At 44.7% G+C, this 17488-nt stretch overlaps 2 protein-coding genes across 2 annotated transcripts in view; both read left to right on the top strand.

Moving 5' to 3' along the window:
* The window catches only part of LOC112077576 (endophilin-B1-like), a 19494-nt gene extending 10899 nt beyond the window's left edge, over positions 1-8595 (top strand). The window contains exon 8 of the mRNA XM_024144072.2: positions 7762-8595. Coding sequence (XP_023999840.2) covers positions 7762-7798 — 37 coding nt within the window. The 3' untranslated portion in view covers positions 7799-8595. The remainder of the gene's footprint in view (positions 1-7761) is intronic.
* A 222-nt stretch (positions 8596-8817) lies between these two features.
* On the top strand, positions 8818-16781 carry LOC112077578 (uncharacterized). The gene is made up of 7 exons (XM_024144075.2): positions 8818-8878; positions 12965-13093; positions 13207-13360; positions 14587-14984; positions 15891-15974; positions 16155-16286; positions 16387-16781. Exons 1-7 carry the CDS (start codon positions 8818-8820, stop codon positions 16671-16673), a joined length of 1245 nt encoding a protein of 414 aa, XP_023999843.2. The 3' UTR covers positions 16674-16781.
* The last annotated feature ends 707 nt before the right edge of the window (positions 16782-17488 follow it).

Genomic DNA, 17488 nt, shown 5'->3' with positions numbered 1-17488 from the left:
ACACTCACTGCAAGGGCTACAGGCCTGGAGACGGGAGAGGTGTGAGAGCTACATGCCAGGTTGTAGGTTCCATTCCCACGGATCACCTCACATACTCTAAATTGTACTTTTCCACGTTGAAACAGTCTGGGCATATATTATAACTGATGAATTTTTATTGATTGTTTATAAAAAATGAAATTTGTGCCACTTGAAGTTCCCTTTCTTCATCCCTGTCCCCCTCTCAGGATATTTCAATTGAGAGTTACGTTCCCCACGGGCTTGAAGGTGGTTGCAGCGCACGCCAAGGCAGGGTCTGAAAGGGTAATGGGCCTGAAACGCCACTGGAGGCAGGCACTTCCTGTCTACCATGACCACCGCGGCATACTCCCCCTCTCTGTCGGTCACCACAATCACAGCAAGTTCCTACGCAAAATACGGCGAGGATCTCCTCATCCAGCTCCAACTGAACTACAGTCTCTTTTTTAACCTGGAAAGGCCCAGGCAGTTTGCATGCAAGGAGTCGAATGAAATGGGATTGTACCCAGGCTCCATCTCTCTCTTCTCTCTCGCTTCTATTGCCATCAGTTCTCTGGTCCCGTTTAGTAGTTTAAACAGAAGCTACATTTTCGACACTGGAAGCCCAAGGCCTAAACGACTACGGTGGCTGACGTAGTGTCTCACCGACGAGCTATGCGAGGGCATCTGTCACCCTGTTCCTATTATGGTGGCATAACATGTTGAGTGTCAGACATAGAGACTTGGATGACTTATGGATCGAGCAGCTTTTATGGACTCGCGTGAACTCAAAACGTCCCATTACAGGCCCTCCATGAACTGGAGCAAGGACTAGCAGAGATCATTGGCTGAAATGGTACCCCTCTTCTTTTAAAAGGCAGACTTTAGACCAGGGCCCACAGACCACCATCATAGTGTCTAGAGCCATTTCAGGTACGACCTAGCTGGAGCCTGAGGAGATGGAACTAGATCGCCTTGGTTCTGACAGAGGTACGGGACCTAGCTGGAGCCTGAGAAGATGGACAAGACCGCCTTGTTCTGACAGGTAATAAGTTCAGTATAAGAACACCATCCTGGTCCAATGCTGCAGGATTTCATGATGATTATATTGCATATGGACACTGTTTTAACCAAAACACTGTGGTTTTGTTTCCCAGACAGATATTGACTTGTCCTGTCTAACAACCATTAAATGGAGATTCTTCTCCAGGATAGATTTAATCTGGCCAGGAAACCAGCCCTAGTATAATCACTATATAAAAAATTTGAAATGTGGTTTTCACCAATTAGAAATCATGTATTTTAGACTACACTGAAACCTGCTCTAATTGTCATTAAAATTAATATAATTTTCCCCCTGCAGGTTTTCAGTCCTAATGATCATTCCTATGGGGGCCGGGCAGTGTGTATGGCAGAAGTAACGGGATTGCTTTGCGAAAGGTAACTGTAATTCGACGACACGTTTTTTGAGGTTCCCATCGTTGTGTATCTTCAACAGATTCAGACATTAGGTGAATGACACCAGCCATTGGAGTTGTCGCAAATACAACACTTGTGACAGACCCATAAGGCAGTGCGTTTTTTATATATATATATATAGTATTTTAAGGCTCCATTTCAGGTCACAGCCATTCTCAGTTCAGTAGGACATGTCGAGCGGAGAACGGTTTTGGCTTGGCGACGTTGACATCACTTCCTCCTGTTACTTGGTCTGGATGCACCCATATTGCACCCTATTCTCTACTGTGCACTACTTTACATCAGAGCCTTTGGGTAGTGCACTACATGGGATACATCCCATATTGCACATCTATTCTCTACATGGTGCGACTACTTTACATCAGAGCCCTTTTGGGTAGTGCACTACATGGGAGTACTCCAATGCACCTTATTCTCTACATGTGCAACACTTTACATTCAGCAGCCCTTTTGGGTAGTGCACACCATGGGTACTCCCAATGTAAACCCTCATTCCCTATGTGGTCAATGGATGTTTCTGTCTCTCTCTCTAATTCAGGACACCTCATGTCAATGTTTTTAGTGTCTCTTCCCCTTAGAAAGACTAAAATCAGGACAGCTTCATTCCTCTAACAACAGTTCATTCCAACCCCCCCCCCCCTAATCGTTTCACATTGAGATAAGGACCAGCTTGTATGTATAGGTAGCCTGAGAGTGTTAGATTCATTGGTTAGTAAAAGAAATGATGGCCTTTCACGTACAGAGCGGCTAAAACCTGTTAACGCGATGCAGAGCGGGTCTACCTGGTAACGGTTGTCAGAGCGGCAACCTGTTAACGCGTGCAGAGCGGGCTAAACTGTTAACGCGACAGACGGCTAACCTGTTAACGCGGTGCAGGAGCGGCCTAACCTGTTAACGCGTGCAGAGCGGCTAACCTTGTTAACGCGTTGCAGAGCGGCTAACCTGTTAACGCGTGGCGAGCGGCTAAACCTGTTAACGCGTGCAGAGCGGCTAACCTGTAACGCGTGCGAGCGGCTAACCTGTTAACCGTGCAGAGCGGCTAACCTGTTAACGCGTGCAGAGCGGCTAACCTGTGAACGCGTGCAGAGCGGCTAACCTGTGCAAAGCAGAGATTTTCATATTCTTGAGCATGACGACAATTGCGTGTTTTGTTTAAATTGAGAATGTTTAACTTTAAAGAACACAGCCTTTTTCTTTTATTACATGTGTCCCAGGATTGTAACCGCCCATGAAGCTTGTTCTGTTTCCCTTAATATTGTAAAATAAAAGATCACATTTGGTCTAACTTGTGAGGCTGGTTTTGTTATTCAGAGTGGATGGATTGCTTAGCTTGTCGTGAAATTCTTTAATCTCTCTGGTATCATTGGACGCATAGCGTCCCCCTCGACAACAGCCAGTGAAATATACCAGGGTGCCAAATTCAAACAGAATCCCATAAATTAAATTCCTTCAAACATATAAGTATTATACACCATTTTAAAAGATAACTTTCTTGTTAATCCAACCAACAGTTGTTCCGATTTCAAGAAGGCCTTTACGGCGGAAAGCACACCATGCGGTGGATGTTAAAACACGCGCCTAACCACAAAACACACCATACAGACATTTTCACCAAGGAGAGGACTCACAAAAGTCAGACAATACATTTAAATTAATACTTACTTTGATCTGCATCTCGTGGCACTCCCAGGACTCCATGTAAACACAAATTTTCGTTCAGGTTGTCGATTTTCAACTATCGCCTATTGGAACACTGTAGGATATGGATCTGTTTGACCACTTCCTACGGCTTCCACTAGATGTCAACAGTCTGTAGAACGTTGAATACGTTCTAACTGTGATGTGGAGCCGGGATGGCAGCTGTTTGACGTCAGTGGTTCTGGCAGAGAGCCAGGCCCTTGGTTCACGCGCATTCCCTGGTCATTCCACATGAATCGACTTCGCGTTCCATTACTTTCTATAGACACAAACGGAATTCTCCGGTTGGAAGTATGAATATTTCTGATAACAACAATCCTAAACATTGATTCTTATACTTAGTTTTGACAAGTTTATTCGACCTGTAATATACTTTTTGAAGTTTTCGTCCGACGTTCGCCTGACCTGCAACTGAGCGTTGGATATGTGTACTAAACGCGCTAACCAAAAGAGCTACTTGGACATAAATGATGGACATTATCAACAAAACGAAAATTATTCTTGTGGGAGTCCTGAGTGCATTCCGACGAAGATCAGCAAAGTAAGTGTGAAGATTTATAATGCTTTTTATGGTTTTTGTTGACTCACAATTTGGCGGTAACTATGGCTTACTTTGGGGCTGAACGCTGTTCTCATATATTGAATATTGTGCTTTTGCCGTAAGCTTTGGTTGAAATCTGACACGAGCTAGGTTGCATTAACTTATGGCTGGCAATCCCCCGTTACGGGATGATATGAACAACGCCAGTGAAATGCAGGGCGCCAAATCAAATAGAAATCTCATAATTAAATTCCCAAACATACATGTATCTTATACCATTAAAGGATTCTTGTTGTTAATCCCAACCAGTGTCCGATTTTTAAAATAGGCTTTTCAGCGAAAGCACCACACCGATTATGTTAGGCACCGCAAATCACAGAAAAACACAAGCTGTATTGTTTCCCAGCTAAAGCAGGAGTCACAAAAAAGCAGAAATAGAGAAAATGAATCACTAACCTTGGTGATCTTTTGTTTTTTTCCCCCCATCAGATGACACTAATAGACTTCATGTTACACATACATTATGTTTTGTTCGATTAAAGGTTTTTTTTCAGATTTATATCCAAAAACCTCAGTTCATTGCGCCATTTCAGAAATTGCCTCAAATATCCGGAGAAATGCAGAGAGCCACATCAAATAACAGAAACTCATCATAAACTGTGATGAAAGATACATGTTTTACATAGAAATTAAAGATACACTGTTCTAAAATCAATCCTCAGTTTGTTTTGTCATAAATAATCAATAATTATTCAACCGGACATAGCTTCAGTCAATAGAAAAGGGAAAACCAAGAAAGGCGCTCTCCCGATCACGCGCTGGACTCATGTCTGGAAATGTCCACTGTCCACTCATGGAAAGGCTATATCGTCCCTCGTTTTTCAGGAGTTAAAAGCCTGAAACATGGCGCTAAAGGACTGGCCACATGTAGGAGGAAGCCATAGAGGATCTGAACTGGTTCTAAGGTCTTTGTATGGTGGATAGGCTTTCAATTGGAAAAAACATCCTTTCAAAGATAATAGTACTTCCTGGATTGGATTTTTCCTCAGGTTTTGCCTGCCATATCAGTTCTGTTATACTCACAACATTATTAACAGTTTTGAAACTTTTTAGTGTTCTCTATGCCAATATACCAATTATATGCATATCCTAGCTTTCATGGGGCTCTGAGTAGCAGGCAGTTTAATGGGGCACCTTTTCATCCAAAATTCCAAATTGCTGCCCCTACCTAGCTGAAGTTAAGTGAGAGAGACTTGTATTCTTCAAACAATTAACTAGATTTTGATTTTTAAGAATTGCAATAATGAAGCTAAAATAAACGACCACCCATCATTGATCGGTTTGATACCCAACCTTACAGAAGGAAATCCATGGGTCTTTTTCTATATACTGACACTAAAAATGCTAGTTCATGGCTGATTCCACCCTTCCCTGCAGCTCTGGTGCGTCACAAGGTATCTAAGTGAGTTCGTGTTTCTCAGACGCCAAGATGATGAACAACGGGGTTTGTTTTACTCCTCCAGGCTATCTCTAGCTCGGGTCTACCGGAACACCAACTCATTCTATGGAATGCAGGCGTAGGTTTAATCACCAAACCATCACAATCAATTGCTAGTCCAAGCGCCAGAGGCCCAACTCACTCACACAATGAGTACTGAGAAACGCTGATTGATGCTAAAACAGTATTATAACATAATTCTTGTAATTTTTCTACCATAGTGTCAGTTAAAACATTGCATCTACATGTTTTATATTCAAGATGAAGGGGGAAAAAACACCATCAGTCATTTTTGAACAAGGAAAAACACAAAGAACCTTGTTTTAATTACAAAATCATTTTTAATTAGTCTGTAAAAAATGGTACAAGAGCGTTGTCCTTTATTTTTGGAAAATTGAACGAATCGCTTCTCGTGTCGTTTTAGCTCCAGAGTCTAGTGGATGTTGTCCTATTAATGAAGTTTCTACAATCCCCCTGTTTATGTGGTGTTAAGGCTCTTGATATTGCCATTAAACAATCTGTTAGTCAAATGAGTCTGCTGTCTTTGTGTTGAATCAGATATAACATGGTGTGCTGTCTCAAATTTACACCCCTTTTTTCACTGTACGTGCTCTACTTGACCAGGCCTTATGGGTGTCTAATCACACCTTCTAGTTCTTTCGCAGTTCAGTCAACAACAAACAAAAATTACGTGTACAAAAATGGTCACAAGCAGAAATTCCTCATTCGCGCCCAGTCTTCAATTTCAAAACAGTTAAAAAAACGTTTTTGTTGCAGTGCTGCTCAACAGACGTAACAGTGGTTGGAATGTCTTGAGACACAACTATGAATGTGAGCACGTTCAGATGGAAAATATGCATGTATTCTGAACAAAAATATATAAATGCCAACAATGTCAACTAATAGATTTTACCTTAGTTTCTATATAAATCAGTAAATTGAATAAGTTTGTGTAGTGTGCCAATCTTGGATTTAACATGACTTGGGCAGTTCCAGCCATGGATGGGCCTTGAGGGCCTAAACCCACCCACTCGGAATGGTTGTTCTCCCCAAAAGAGCTTTATTCAACAGGAAATACCCGGCATACGGAACATTCTGGATCTTTTTCAAGCTATTGAAACATAAGACCAACATTTTACATGTTGCAATTGAATCTTTTTGTGAGTCAACTATAGAAAGAGCACCTAGAATTCACGCAGCTCTATAGATGGAATACTGAACAAGCCTTGGACCAGATTTCATCCCCCCTGTTGTATAACAGCTTGGATCCGATCCAATTTCCGCTGTTGTATAACAAGCGTGGATCGATCAATTCCCCCTGTTTGTATAACCAAGCCTTGGATCGATCAATACCCCCTGCTGTCCAGCCAACCCCTACAAATCAACAGGCAACCAATGAGTCCCAACAACCAATGTGTCCTCATCAACCAAAACCAACAACAACCACCTCCTTAGCAACTAACCAAGGCAGTATGACAAACAACCAAGCAACCAGCCAACCCTTGACAATCAACCAGGCAAATAGCCAACTGTTAGCTACCAATGAGTCCTCAACCACCAACCAGGTAACTAACTAACCCTTACAAACCAACCAGGCCAGCAATGACTTCCCAATAACCAACAAGTCCTCAGCAACCAGCCAACCCTTAGCGACTCACCAGCCCTCGACAACTAACCAGGCAACCAGCCAATCCTTAGCAACTAACCAGGTCCCCAGCCAACCCTTTACAACCAGCTGGGAATCTTTCAAACCCTTAGCAACCAATGACTCATCAACAACCAACGAGTTCTCAACAACTAGCCAACCCTTAGCCACCAACCAGACAACCAATGTGTTCTCAACAACTAATGAGTCCTCGACCACCAACCAGGTAACTAACCAGCCCTCGACAACCAATCAGGTAATCAACCAATCTCTAGCAACCTACCGGACAAACAGCCAGCCTTTAGCAACCAATGAGTCGTCAACGAACAATGAGAACACAACAAACAACCAAGCAACCAGCCAACCCTTGACAACCAACCAGGAACTCATCGAACCCTTAGCAACCAACAAGTCATCAACCACAAACCCGGTAACCAACCAACCAGGCAACAGACAGCCCTTGATAAGCCACCAGGAAACCATCAAACCCTTAGCAGCCAATGATTGCTCAACAATCAACGAGTCCTCGACAACCAACGAGAACTCGACAAACAACCAACTCTCAACAACAAACCAGCCCTTAGAAACCAGCCAGTCAACCGGTCAGCCTGCAGGTGGTCCTGTAGCTGACTGAACAGTCTGACTGGGGAACTGTTTGTATGAAAAGCGTGCGTTTATATTGTGGGTTTGAGTTGTGAACAGCTCCTCTCTGCCAAAACATCAGCTACCATGGCTAGGTCCTAAATGAAGGCTCTGACCTAAAGCACTAAGGAAAATAGGGTGTCACTTCAGATTGGTCCAATGTCTCAGTCGTAGTGGTGAAGGGCAACACAGCTATAGGGGCCGTCTATGAACTGTAGCAGGCTTGTATTGACCATTCACCAGTGTTGTTCTTGGACCCAGCAGGACACAAGCGTACGGGCTAATCCAGGAAGAGTAAGAGGACGTGCTACTATGAAGTCATCAGTGGGAGGAATGTCTTAGATGTTATCTACTGTCCTGTCATAACCTGTATGTGTCTATCAAAGCATCCATGTACTCTTTAAGGGAGTTACGTATCCAGGCCTGAATGTATGTATATGGTGGTGATCTACAGTATGTGCAGGTTATCTAGATGTATATGTATGTAGGTTACTGTATATGGTGGTGTAGATCTATATGGTTGTTATAGACTGTGTCTATTTGGAGACTTAGAAATGGAGGAACACTGACACCTGTGTTTACATGATGTATTGTGTCGTCTGAAAACAGTTTGTGTGTTCAAGAGAGGTGACATTTTGTTGCATATGTAATACGTGTGTGTGTGTGTGTGTGTGTGTGACCCTTCACCTCTATAGGGTGAGGTCATTTTCCATACGGCAACATGTCGTGCTTATTCCATAGTATTAAACATATACACACACACTTACAGCCTTGAATATAGGCCCACCAGGCTAAACCGTGTAAATGTTTCTGTCTACAGATGTTTTCAATTGACCCTGCCTGACAGGACAGCTATACACTCACACACACACACACACACACACACACACACACGACAGACCCGCCTCGATCTGCTGGTGCTGAGGTCTACATGGTTACTCTGGGTTACTGGGACACACACAACACACACACATTAACTATTGAGGTTAACTTGGCAGGGTTGTTTCAGTGACATTATAATGGTGTTTAATTATTAACTCTGATCATATTAGATCGTCTGGCATTATTTATAATCATATTAAACAGATAATGAGGCTCTGGTGCAGTGTGATGTTTATCAGAGCTCTGAATCTATGGCTGCGGTGTTCCCGGTCTGGACCCTGTTCAGACTATGATGTCTGTGTGTTTGTCTGTGCGCACACCCGCCCTCTGAGCTGAGGGCCTGAATCAGAGCCAAATGAGAAGTCGGACTCTTAAATCCGTCCATGGCTGTCGGTATTCCTGGTTTTCAAAATAACTGTTTCCTGTGACTATGGAATGCTTCACCTGTCCGTCAGCACGGAGGTCCGACTACGACCCGTCAGAGATAGGCCTCCTGGTGAGATGTTTTATGGACATCCTGTGTGGCTGAGGAAATATGAACTCCAGATCTGCCCACACACACAAACACTCACACACACACACACACAAACACACGGACAAAGCTTTACTTAGTACGCTGTTTGGGGATATCAAATTTTATAATATGTTAACTTTCAAAAAATTCTAAATAGCATGTTGTACAGTTAGTCAATTGTAAATACTTGTATTAAGCTATATGTAGGTGAGAATTCTGGTTTGGTTTAGGAGATATTTTACTAAACAACAGTTGKATACTTCTKACGGTCTTCTACAACATGAGCCGACCTGTGGCGAGGTGAACCTTATCTGGAAGTCCTGGTCATAGTTTCCCTATCTCCATTGAGTGACCTGTCTTGTACACGTACTGCTTAGGAAGGGGGACAGTCAGGTATGTACACAACACACACAGGCTTATTGGACCGTGCAGGAAGAGCAACAGCATGACGTCACCAAAACATTCCCATCTAAAATAGTAGTGGGTGCATATATTTCATACTTTTTATGCGTTCTGCATTAGCATCGAACAGCCCCCGTGATATGCAACTTTTCAGGGAAGTTAGAAACCAATGTACACAGGCAGTTAGAAAAGCCAAGGCTAGCTTTTTCAAGCAGAAATGTGCTTCCTGCAACACAAACTCAAAAAAGTTCTGGGACACTGTAAAGTCCATGGAGAATAAGAGCCCCTCCTCCCAGCTGCCCACTGCACTGAGACTAGGAAACATTGTCACCACCGATAAATCCACTATAATTGAGAATTTCAATAAGCATTTTTCTACGGCTGGCCATGCTTTCCACCTGGCTACCCCTACCCCGGTCAACAGCACTGCACCCCCCACAGCAACTCGCCCAAGCTTTCTCCTTCTCCCAAATCCAGTCAGCTGATGTTCTGAAAGAGCTGCAAAATCTAGACCCCTACAATTCAGCCGGGCTAGACAATCTGGACCCCTACAATTCAGCCGGGCTAGACAATCTAGACCCCTACAATTCAGCGGCTAACAATCTAGACCCCTACAATTCCAAGCCGGGCTAGACAATCTGGATGCTTTCTTTCTGAAATTATCTGCTGAAATTGTTGCAACCCCTATTACTAGCCTGTTCAACATCTCTTTCGTGTCGTCTGAGATTCCCAAAGATTGGAAAGCAGATGCAGTCATCCCCCTCTTCAAAGGGGGGGACCACTCTTGACCCAAACTGCTACAGACCTATATCTATCCTACCCTGCCTTCTAAGGTCTTCGAGAGCCAAGTCAACAAACAGATTACCGACCATTTCGAATTCCACCGCACTTTCTCTGCTATGCAATCTGGTTTCAGAGCTGGTCATGGTGCACCTCAGCCACGCTCAAGGTCCTAAACGATATCTTAACCGCCATCGATAAGAAACAATACTGTGCAGCCGTTTCATTGACCTGGCCAAGGCTTTCGACTCTGTCAATCACCACATCCTCATCGGCAGACTCAATAGCCTTGGTTTCTCAAATGATTGCCTCCCTGGTTCACCAACTACTTCTCTGATAGAGTTCAGTGTGTCAAATCGGAGGGCCTGTTGTCTGGCCTCTGGCAGTCTCTATGGGGTGCCACAGGGATCAATCTTGGGCCGACTCTCTTCTCTGTATACATCAATGATGTCGCTCTTGTGCTGGTGAGTCTCTGTTCCACCTCTACGCAGACGACACCATTCTGTTATACTTCTGGCCCTTCTTTGCACACTGTGTTAAAAACCCTCCAGACGAGCTTTAATGCCATACAACTCTCCTCCCGCGGCCTCCAACTGCTCTTAAATACAAGTAAAACTAAATGCATGCTCTTCAACCGATCGCTGGCTGCACCTGCCCGCCCGTCCAGCATCACTACTCTGGACGGTTCTGACTTAGAGTATGTTGGACAACTACAAAACCTAGGTGTCTGGTTAGACTGTAAACTCTCCTTCCAGACTCACATCAAACATCTCCAATCCAAAGTTAAATCAAGAATTGGCTTCCTATTTCGCAACAAAGCATCCTTCACTCATTGCTGCCAAACATACCCTCGTAAAACTGACCATCCTACCGATCCTCGACTTCGCGATGTCATTACAAAATAGCCTCCAATACGCCTACTCAATAAATTGGATTGCAGTCTATCACAGTGCCATCTGTTTTTGTCACCAAAGCCCCTTTATCTTGGCCAGGTCGCAATTGTAAATGAGAACTTGTTCTCAACTTGCCTACCTGGTTAAATAAAGGTGAAATAAAATAAAAATGTACTCGTCCCCCTTGGGAAGTTAAACGACAACCCTGGTGTTGCATGCGCTACCTGCTGAGCCATTATTTATTTGATTCTACAAAATCAATAAAACAGTCCAGCCCAAAAAATTAAACATATCCTGTTGTTCGTTGTTTTAACCTTGACTTTTTCATGACGTGTCTCTTGTACACGTTACTGCTTAACTATGTGTGTGTATATAAGGAGGGTTCTCAGGCCTCATAAAGTGCCATTCATATTGAAGATGTATTGCTTTCAGAGACTGTATGTGTGTTGCTGTAGCGTCTGTCTATGCTGGTTGCTGTTCTGCGTGCATGGTCTGGGGTCATGGACTTGCCAGGAGGAGAGGAGGGTTGTTCTGTCTGTCTGGGGGCATGGAGCTCAGGAGGAGAGTGGAGGTGTTCTGTCTGTCTGGGTATGGACTCAGGAGGAGAGTGGAGGGTGTTCTGTCTGTCTGGGGCATAGACTCAGGAGGAGAGTGGAGGGTGTTCTGTCTGTCTGGGATGAGATGAAGGAGCTGAGAGACAGGTGGAGGAGCTGACGACAGAGAGATTTGTTTTAAAACTACTATGGAGCTGAAGAGAGGTTTCAAGTAAAACAACAGTCATTCAGGATCCAGAATCAGTCATTGAAAGAGGAGTTATGTCTCACATGATTGTTGACATCTAAGGCCTGTCTCTCTGTTGTTGTTCTGATATACATTACATATAAAAAAAAAAAGTATGTGGACACCCTTTCAAATGAGTGGATTCTGCTATTTCAGCCACACCAGTTGCTGACAAGTGTATAAAATTGAGCACACAGCCATGCAGTCTCCATAGACAAACATTGGCAGTAGAATGGCTGAAYAGCTCAGTGACTTTCAACGTGGCACCGTCATGGGATGCCACCTTTCCAACAAGTCAGTTCGTCAAATCTCTGCGCTGCTAGAGCTGCCCCGGTCAACTGTAAGTGCTGTTATTGTGAAGTGGAAACGTCTAGGAGCAACAACGGCTCAGCCGCAAAGTGGTAGGCCACACAAGCTCACAGAACGGGACCGCRGAGTGCTGAAGCGCTTAGCAAAGTACAAATCGTCTGTCCTCGGTTGCAACACTCACTATTGAGTTCCAAACTGCCTCTGGAAGCAACGTCAGCACAATAACTGTTGGTCGGGAGCTTTATGAAATGGGTTTCCATGGCCCAGCAGCCGCACACAAGCCTAAGACCACCATGCGCAATGCCAAGCATTGATGGAGGAGGAATGATGGTCTGGGCCTGTTTTTCATGGTTCGGCCTAGGCCCCTTAGTTCCAGAGAAGGAAAATCTTAACACTACAGCATACAATGACACTCTAGACGATTCTGTGCATTCAACTTTGTGGCAACAGTTTGGGGYAGGCCCTTTCCTGTTTCAGCATGACAATGCCCCCGTGCACAAAGCGAGGTCCATACAGAAATGGTTTGTTGAGATTGGTGTGGAATAACTTGACTGGCCTGCCCAGAGCCCGGACCTCAACCACATTGAACACCTTTGGGATGAATTGGAACGCCGACTGMGAGCCAGGCCTAATGMCCCAACATCAGTGCCCGACCTCAATAATGCTCTTGTGGCTGAATGGAAGCAATGTTCCAACTTCTAGTGGAAAGCCTTCCTAGAAGAGTGGAGGCTGTTATAGCAGCAAAGGGGGGGGGAAACTCAATTTTAATGCCCATGATTTTGGACTGAGATATTCYACGAGCAGGTGTCCACATACCTTTGGTCATGTAGTGTACATCATCTAAAGGACAGAACAAAGTGAATGCTCTCTAACTGGGACAGTGTTTCCTCTCCTGTGTTCACAGACAGACCAAAGGTAGCTTTCTCTGCTGGTTTGACTGATTCAGGATCTGTAGGCCCATTCAATACGGAAACCACACTGGTATACTCCAGGGTCATCACCAACATCAGCAAGGCCTACAGCCCGATTACAGGTAACTTTCACCGAGTGACAGCCGGGAGATACCTGTTTCTGTCCTTCCGCGTGCCCGAGTTGAAGTGGAGAAAAGTAATGAGTTGACCCTTCTCTTCTTGTCCTCTGCTGCAGGTGCCTTCACAGCACCAGTGAGAYGAGTCTACTACATCCGAGTCACTGCTTCTCATACTGGGAGTTTGGAGTACATGGGTATATCCATGTCCAAGAATGGGCAGAGTATCATGTATAGTCAGGGAAATAATGCTGGAGGTTATGAGACTGTCTAATGGACTCAGTATAGCGCTAGAGGAGGGAGATGTGGTGTACATGCGTCTCCCTTTAGGGAACAGGCTCGTTGATAGCAGAGAAAATCGCAACACCTTCAGTGGCTTCCTGCTCTTCACTGTGTGAGAACGTCATGGATGCTTGTAAGGGTCTAATGTGAGCCAAAATGGCTCCTCTTACTTCTATCAATAAAAACGTCTTGACAACAAGTAGAATCGTGCATCTTTTGTAAAGTACTGATCCAACCACCGAAGGGGTCGTGATTATGGGTCAGGTGTTTGCAGTAAAGGACAAAACATTAAAAACTATGCTAAAACATTTAAATATCTTCGTTTACYTTCGGCTATTTTGTTAAACCTACTACACACAGTCTCCAATGTGTTAATAGTATGTTGTACGGTTAGTCAATTGTAAATACTATTAGTGAGCTGTATGTAGGAGAGAATTCTGGTTCACTTCGTTATAGATAATTTCCTAAACAACAGTTGCAGCCTTCTCACGGTCTTATACAACACGGGCTGACCTGCTTGCGAGGCGAGTCTTATCAGAATGTCCCTGGCTATAGTTTCCATTTCTCCGTTGAGTGACCTGTCTCCTGTGCATGTGCTGCTTAGGAAGGAACACGTAGACACACAGTCAAACACACACTATTGTTTTTGGACGGCGCAGCTCTAAGGAAGAGTGTAACGGATGTGAAATGGCTAGCTAGTTAGCGGTGGTYCGCGCTAATAGCCTTTCAATCGGTGACGTCACTTGCTCTGAGACCTTGAAGTAGTGGTTCCCCATGTTCTGCAAGGGCCGCGGCCTTTGTGGAGCGATGGGTAATGATGCTTCGTGGGTGACTGTTGTTGATGTGTGCAGAGGGTCCCTGGTTCGCACCCGGGTCGGGGCGAGGGGACAGACTAAAGTTAAACTGTTACAAGAGCAGCAACATTCCGTCACCAAAACATTCTCGTCTTGGTCTGAAAAAGCACCCTGCTTTTAAGCGCAACAACATTCCAACACGATAGCAGCAGGTAGTTGACAACAGCTGACGTCAGGGGATCCTTCACTAAACAACAGGTGCAGACGTCTCACAGTCTTATACAACATTGATAGAGCTGACCAGCCCCAAAACGTGATCAAATCTTCTTGTTTTAACCTTGACTTTTTAATGACGTGTCTCTTGTACACGTACTGTTTAACTGATGTGTGTGTTTATAAGGAGGGGGTCTGAGCCTCATAAAGTGCATCATATCTGAAGAGGTATTGTATCAGAATGAGGGGTGCTGTAGCTCTGCTGGTGTTGCTGTTCTGTCTGTCTGGGGCATGGACTCAGGAGGAGAGTGGACGGGTCAGAGAGAGTGACATCACTCAACAGGGACACCGTGCAGGGAGAGAGAGCCGAGGGACCGGAGCTACAGAGGTGACCAGCGAATGTACGACCATGCAACCTGACATCTGGGATGAGATGAAGGGGCTGAGAGACATGGTGGTGGAGCAGAGAGAGAAACTGAGGACGATGGAGGGCAGAGTGACAGCCTGTGAGGGTGAGGTAGAGACACAGAAAAACACAGTGATGGARCTAAGAATCCAGCTGATGGTCACTAAGGCCAAAGTGGCGGAACTGGAAAAAGATAATGCAGGTAACATTGATCTATATAAACTGAACAAAAATATAAATGCAACAACTTCAACAATTCTACTGAGTTACAGTTCATATACGGATGTCAGTCAATTGAAATAAATTCATTAGGCCCTGATCTATGGATTTTACATGACTGGGCAGGGGCGCAGCCATGGGTGGGCCTGGCCCCCAAGTGGGTGGGCCTATGCCTTCCCAGGCCCACTGGGAAGCAAGGCCCATCCAATCAGAATGATTTTTTTTCCACACAAAAGGGCTTTATTACAGACAGAAATACTCCTCAGTTTCATCAGCTGTCCGGGTGGCTGGTCTCAGACGATCCCGCAGACGAAGAAGAAGCCGGATGTGGAGGTCATGGGCTGGCGTTGTTACACATGGTCTGCGGTCGTGAGACCGGTTGGATGTGCTGCCAAATTCTCTAAAACAACGTTGGAGGTGGCTTATGGTAGAGAAATGAACATTCAATTCTCTGGCAACAGCTCTGGTGGACATTCCTGCAGTCAGTATCAAAACTTGATACATCTGTGGCATTGTGTTGTGACAAAACTGCACATTTTAGAGTGGCCTTTTATTGCCCCCAGCACAAGGTGCACCTGTGTAATGATCATACTGTTTAATCAGCTCCTATATATGCCACACCTGTCAGGTGGATGGATTATCTTGGCAATGGAGAAATGCTCACTAACAGGGATGTAAACAAATTTGTGCACAGCATTTGAGAGAAATAAGCTTTTTGTGCATACGGAAAATCTTTTATTTCAGCTCGTGAAACATGGGACCAACACTTTACATGTTGCGTTTATATTTTTGTTCTGTATACATTAGTTGAATCAATATCATTACTAAACCACAAAACATGTTTCATATTTTGCTGGTGGAATATTGGTGTGTCTTTGATCTTCTTCAGCCCTGGAGGCCAGACTGAGAGCCAGRGAGAGAGAGCTGACCACCACCAAGAATGATGTTGAGGAACTGAAGAGACAGAACACAGGTAATGAAAGATCCAGACCCGGCCGTTGAGAGAAGAACTACAGCTCACATGGCCCACATCTAGCGTATCAGCCTGTTGTTGTTTCAGTCACGGAGCATTCCACTGAACTATCACCGTGGGGACAGAACAGAGTGAACACTCTCTAAATGGGACTGTGTGTTTTCTCTCCTGTGTTCACAGACAGACCAAAAGTGGCTTTCTCTGCTGCTGGTTTGAACAATAATGGACCCATAGGCCCTTTCAATACTGACGCCAACCTGGTCTACACCAGAGTCATCACCAACATCGGCAAGGCCTACAGCCCAATTACAGGTAAGCTACCTGTTTCTGTCCAGAGGTGTTATTCCGTGTGCCAGAATTGAAGTGGAGAAAAGTAAAGAGTTGACCCCTCTCTTCTTGTCCTCTGCTGCAGGTGCCTTCACAGCACCAGTGGGAGGAGTCTACTACATCAGATTCACCGCTGCTCAACATGGGCGTAGTTCAGATTACATGGGTATATCCATGTTAAAGAATGGGCAGGCGATCATGTCTAACTATCATTACAATAGCCACGGATACTGGGTCCATTTATCTAATGGAGTCATTCTGGAGCTGGAGGAGGGAGACGTGGTGTACATGTGTCTCCCTGCGAGCTTCCGGCTCTATGACAACACATATAATCAAAACATCTTCAGTGGCTTCCTGCTTTTCACTGTGTGAGAACATCAGAAATACTGTAATGGTCTCATGTGAAGAAGAGTTTGTATGTCAGGGCCTCGTGGAGCCACAAAGGCTCCTCTTACGATCAATAAACACATCTTGAAAAGGGGAGAAGAATCACACATCCTTTGTAAAGCACAGATCTAAAGATCTATGGGTCATCATTATGAGCCAGATTTACTAAGTGACAATACACCAGAAACAATGCTAAATCACACACTATACTGAACTGTACACTACTGAACTGCCCCCTCTCTCCATCCCTCAGCGTTAAAGACCAGAGGCAGTGGCCCAAATCACAACGTAGAACAACTCATTTATATGTTAACAATGCCTGAGGTCACTGGGCTATTGATAGCACGGTTTTACTCACTCATTAAGTTGTGTCGTTTTATATGACTGTTGTTATTGTTTTAAGTCATATTCTTGGCCTCTCCCTTTCTCTGGTCTGTCCAACCGGGTGTGTCTCCCTCTCTCCCTCTGTTTTTCTGTCTCTGTTTTTCTCCCCCTGTTTCTCTCCCTCTGTTTCTCTGTTTCTCTCTCTATCTCTCTCCCTCTGTTTCTCTCCCTCTATCGCTCCCCCTCTCTCTCTCCCTCTATCACTCCCTCTATCGCTCCCCATCTCTCTCTCCCTCTGTTTCTTCCTTCCTTTGTTTCTCTCTCCATCTGTTTCTTCCTTCCTTCCTCTCTCTCTCCTCCTCTCTCTCTTCTCTCTCTCTCTCTCTCTCTTCTCTCTCTCTCCACCCCCTCCCTCTCTCTCTCTCTCTCTCTCTCTCTCTCCCTCTCCTCTCTATCTCTCTCTCTCTCTCCTTCTC

Source organism: Salvelinus sp. IW2-2015, unplaced genomic scaffold (assembly GCF_002910315.2).
Source record: "Salvelinus sp. IW2-2015 unplaced genomic scaffold, ASM291031v2 Un_scaffold4711, whole genome shotgun sequence".
In the NCBI taxonomy this organism is placed as follows: Eukaryota; Metazoa; Chordata; class Actinopteri; order Salmoniformes; family Salmonidae; genus Salvelinus; species Salvelinus sp. IW2-2015.
The sequence above is the reverse complement of the archived record's forward strand: the minus strand, read 5'-3'. Positions and strand labels throughout refer to the sequence as shown.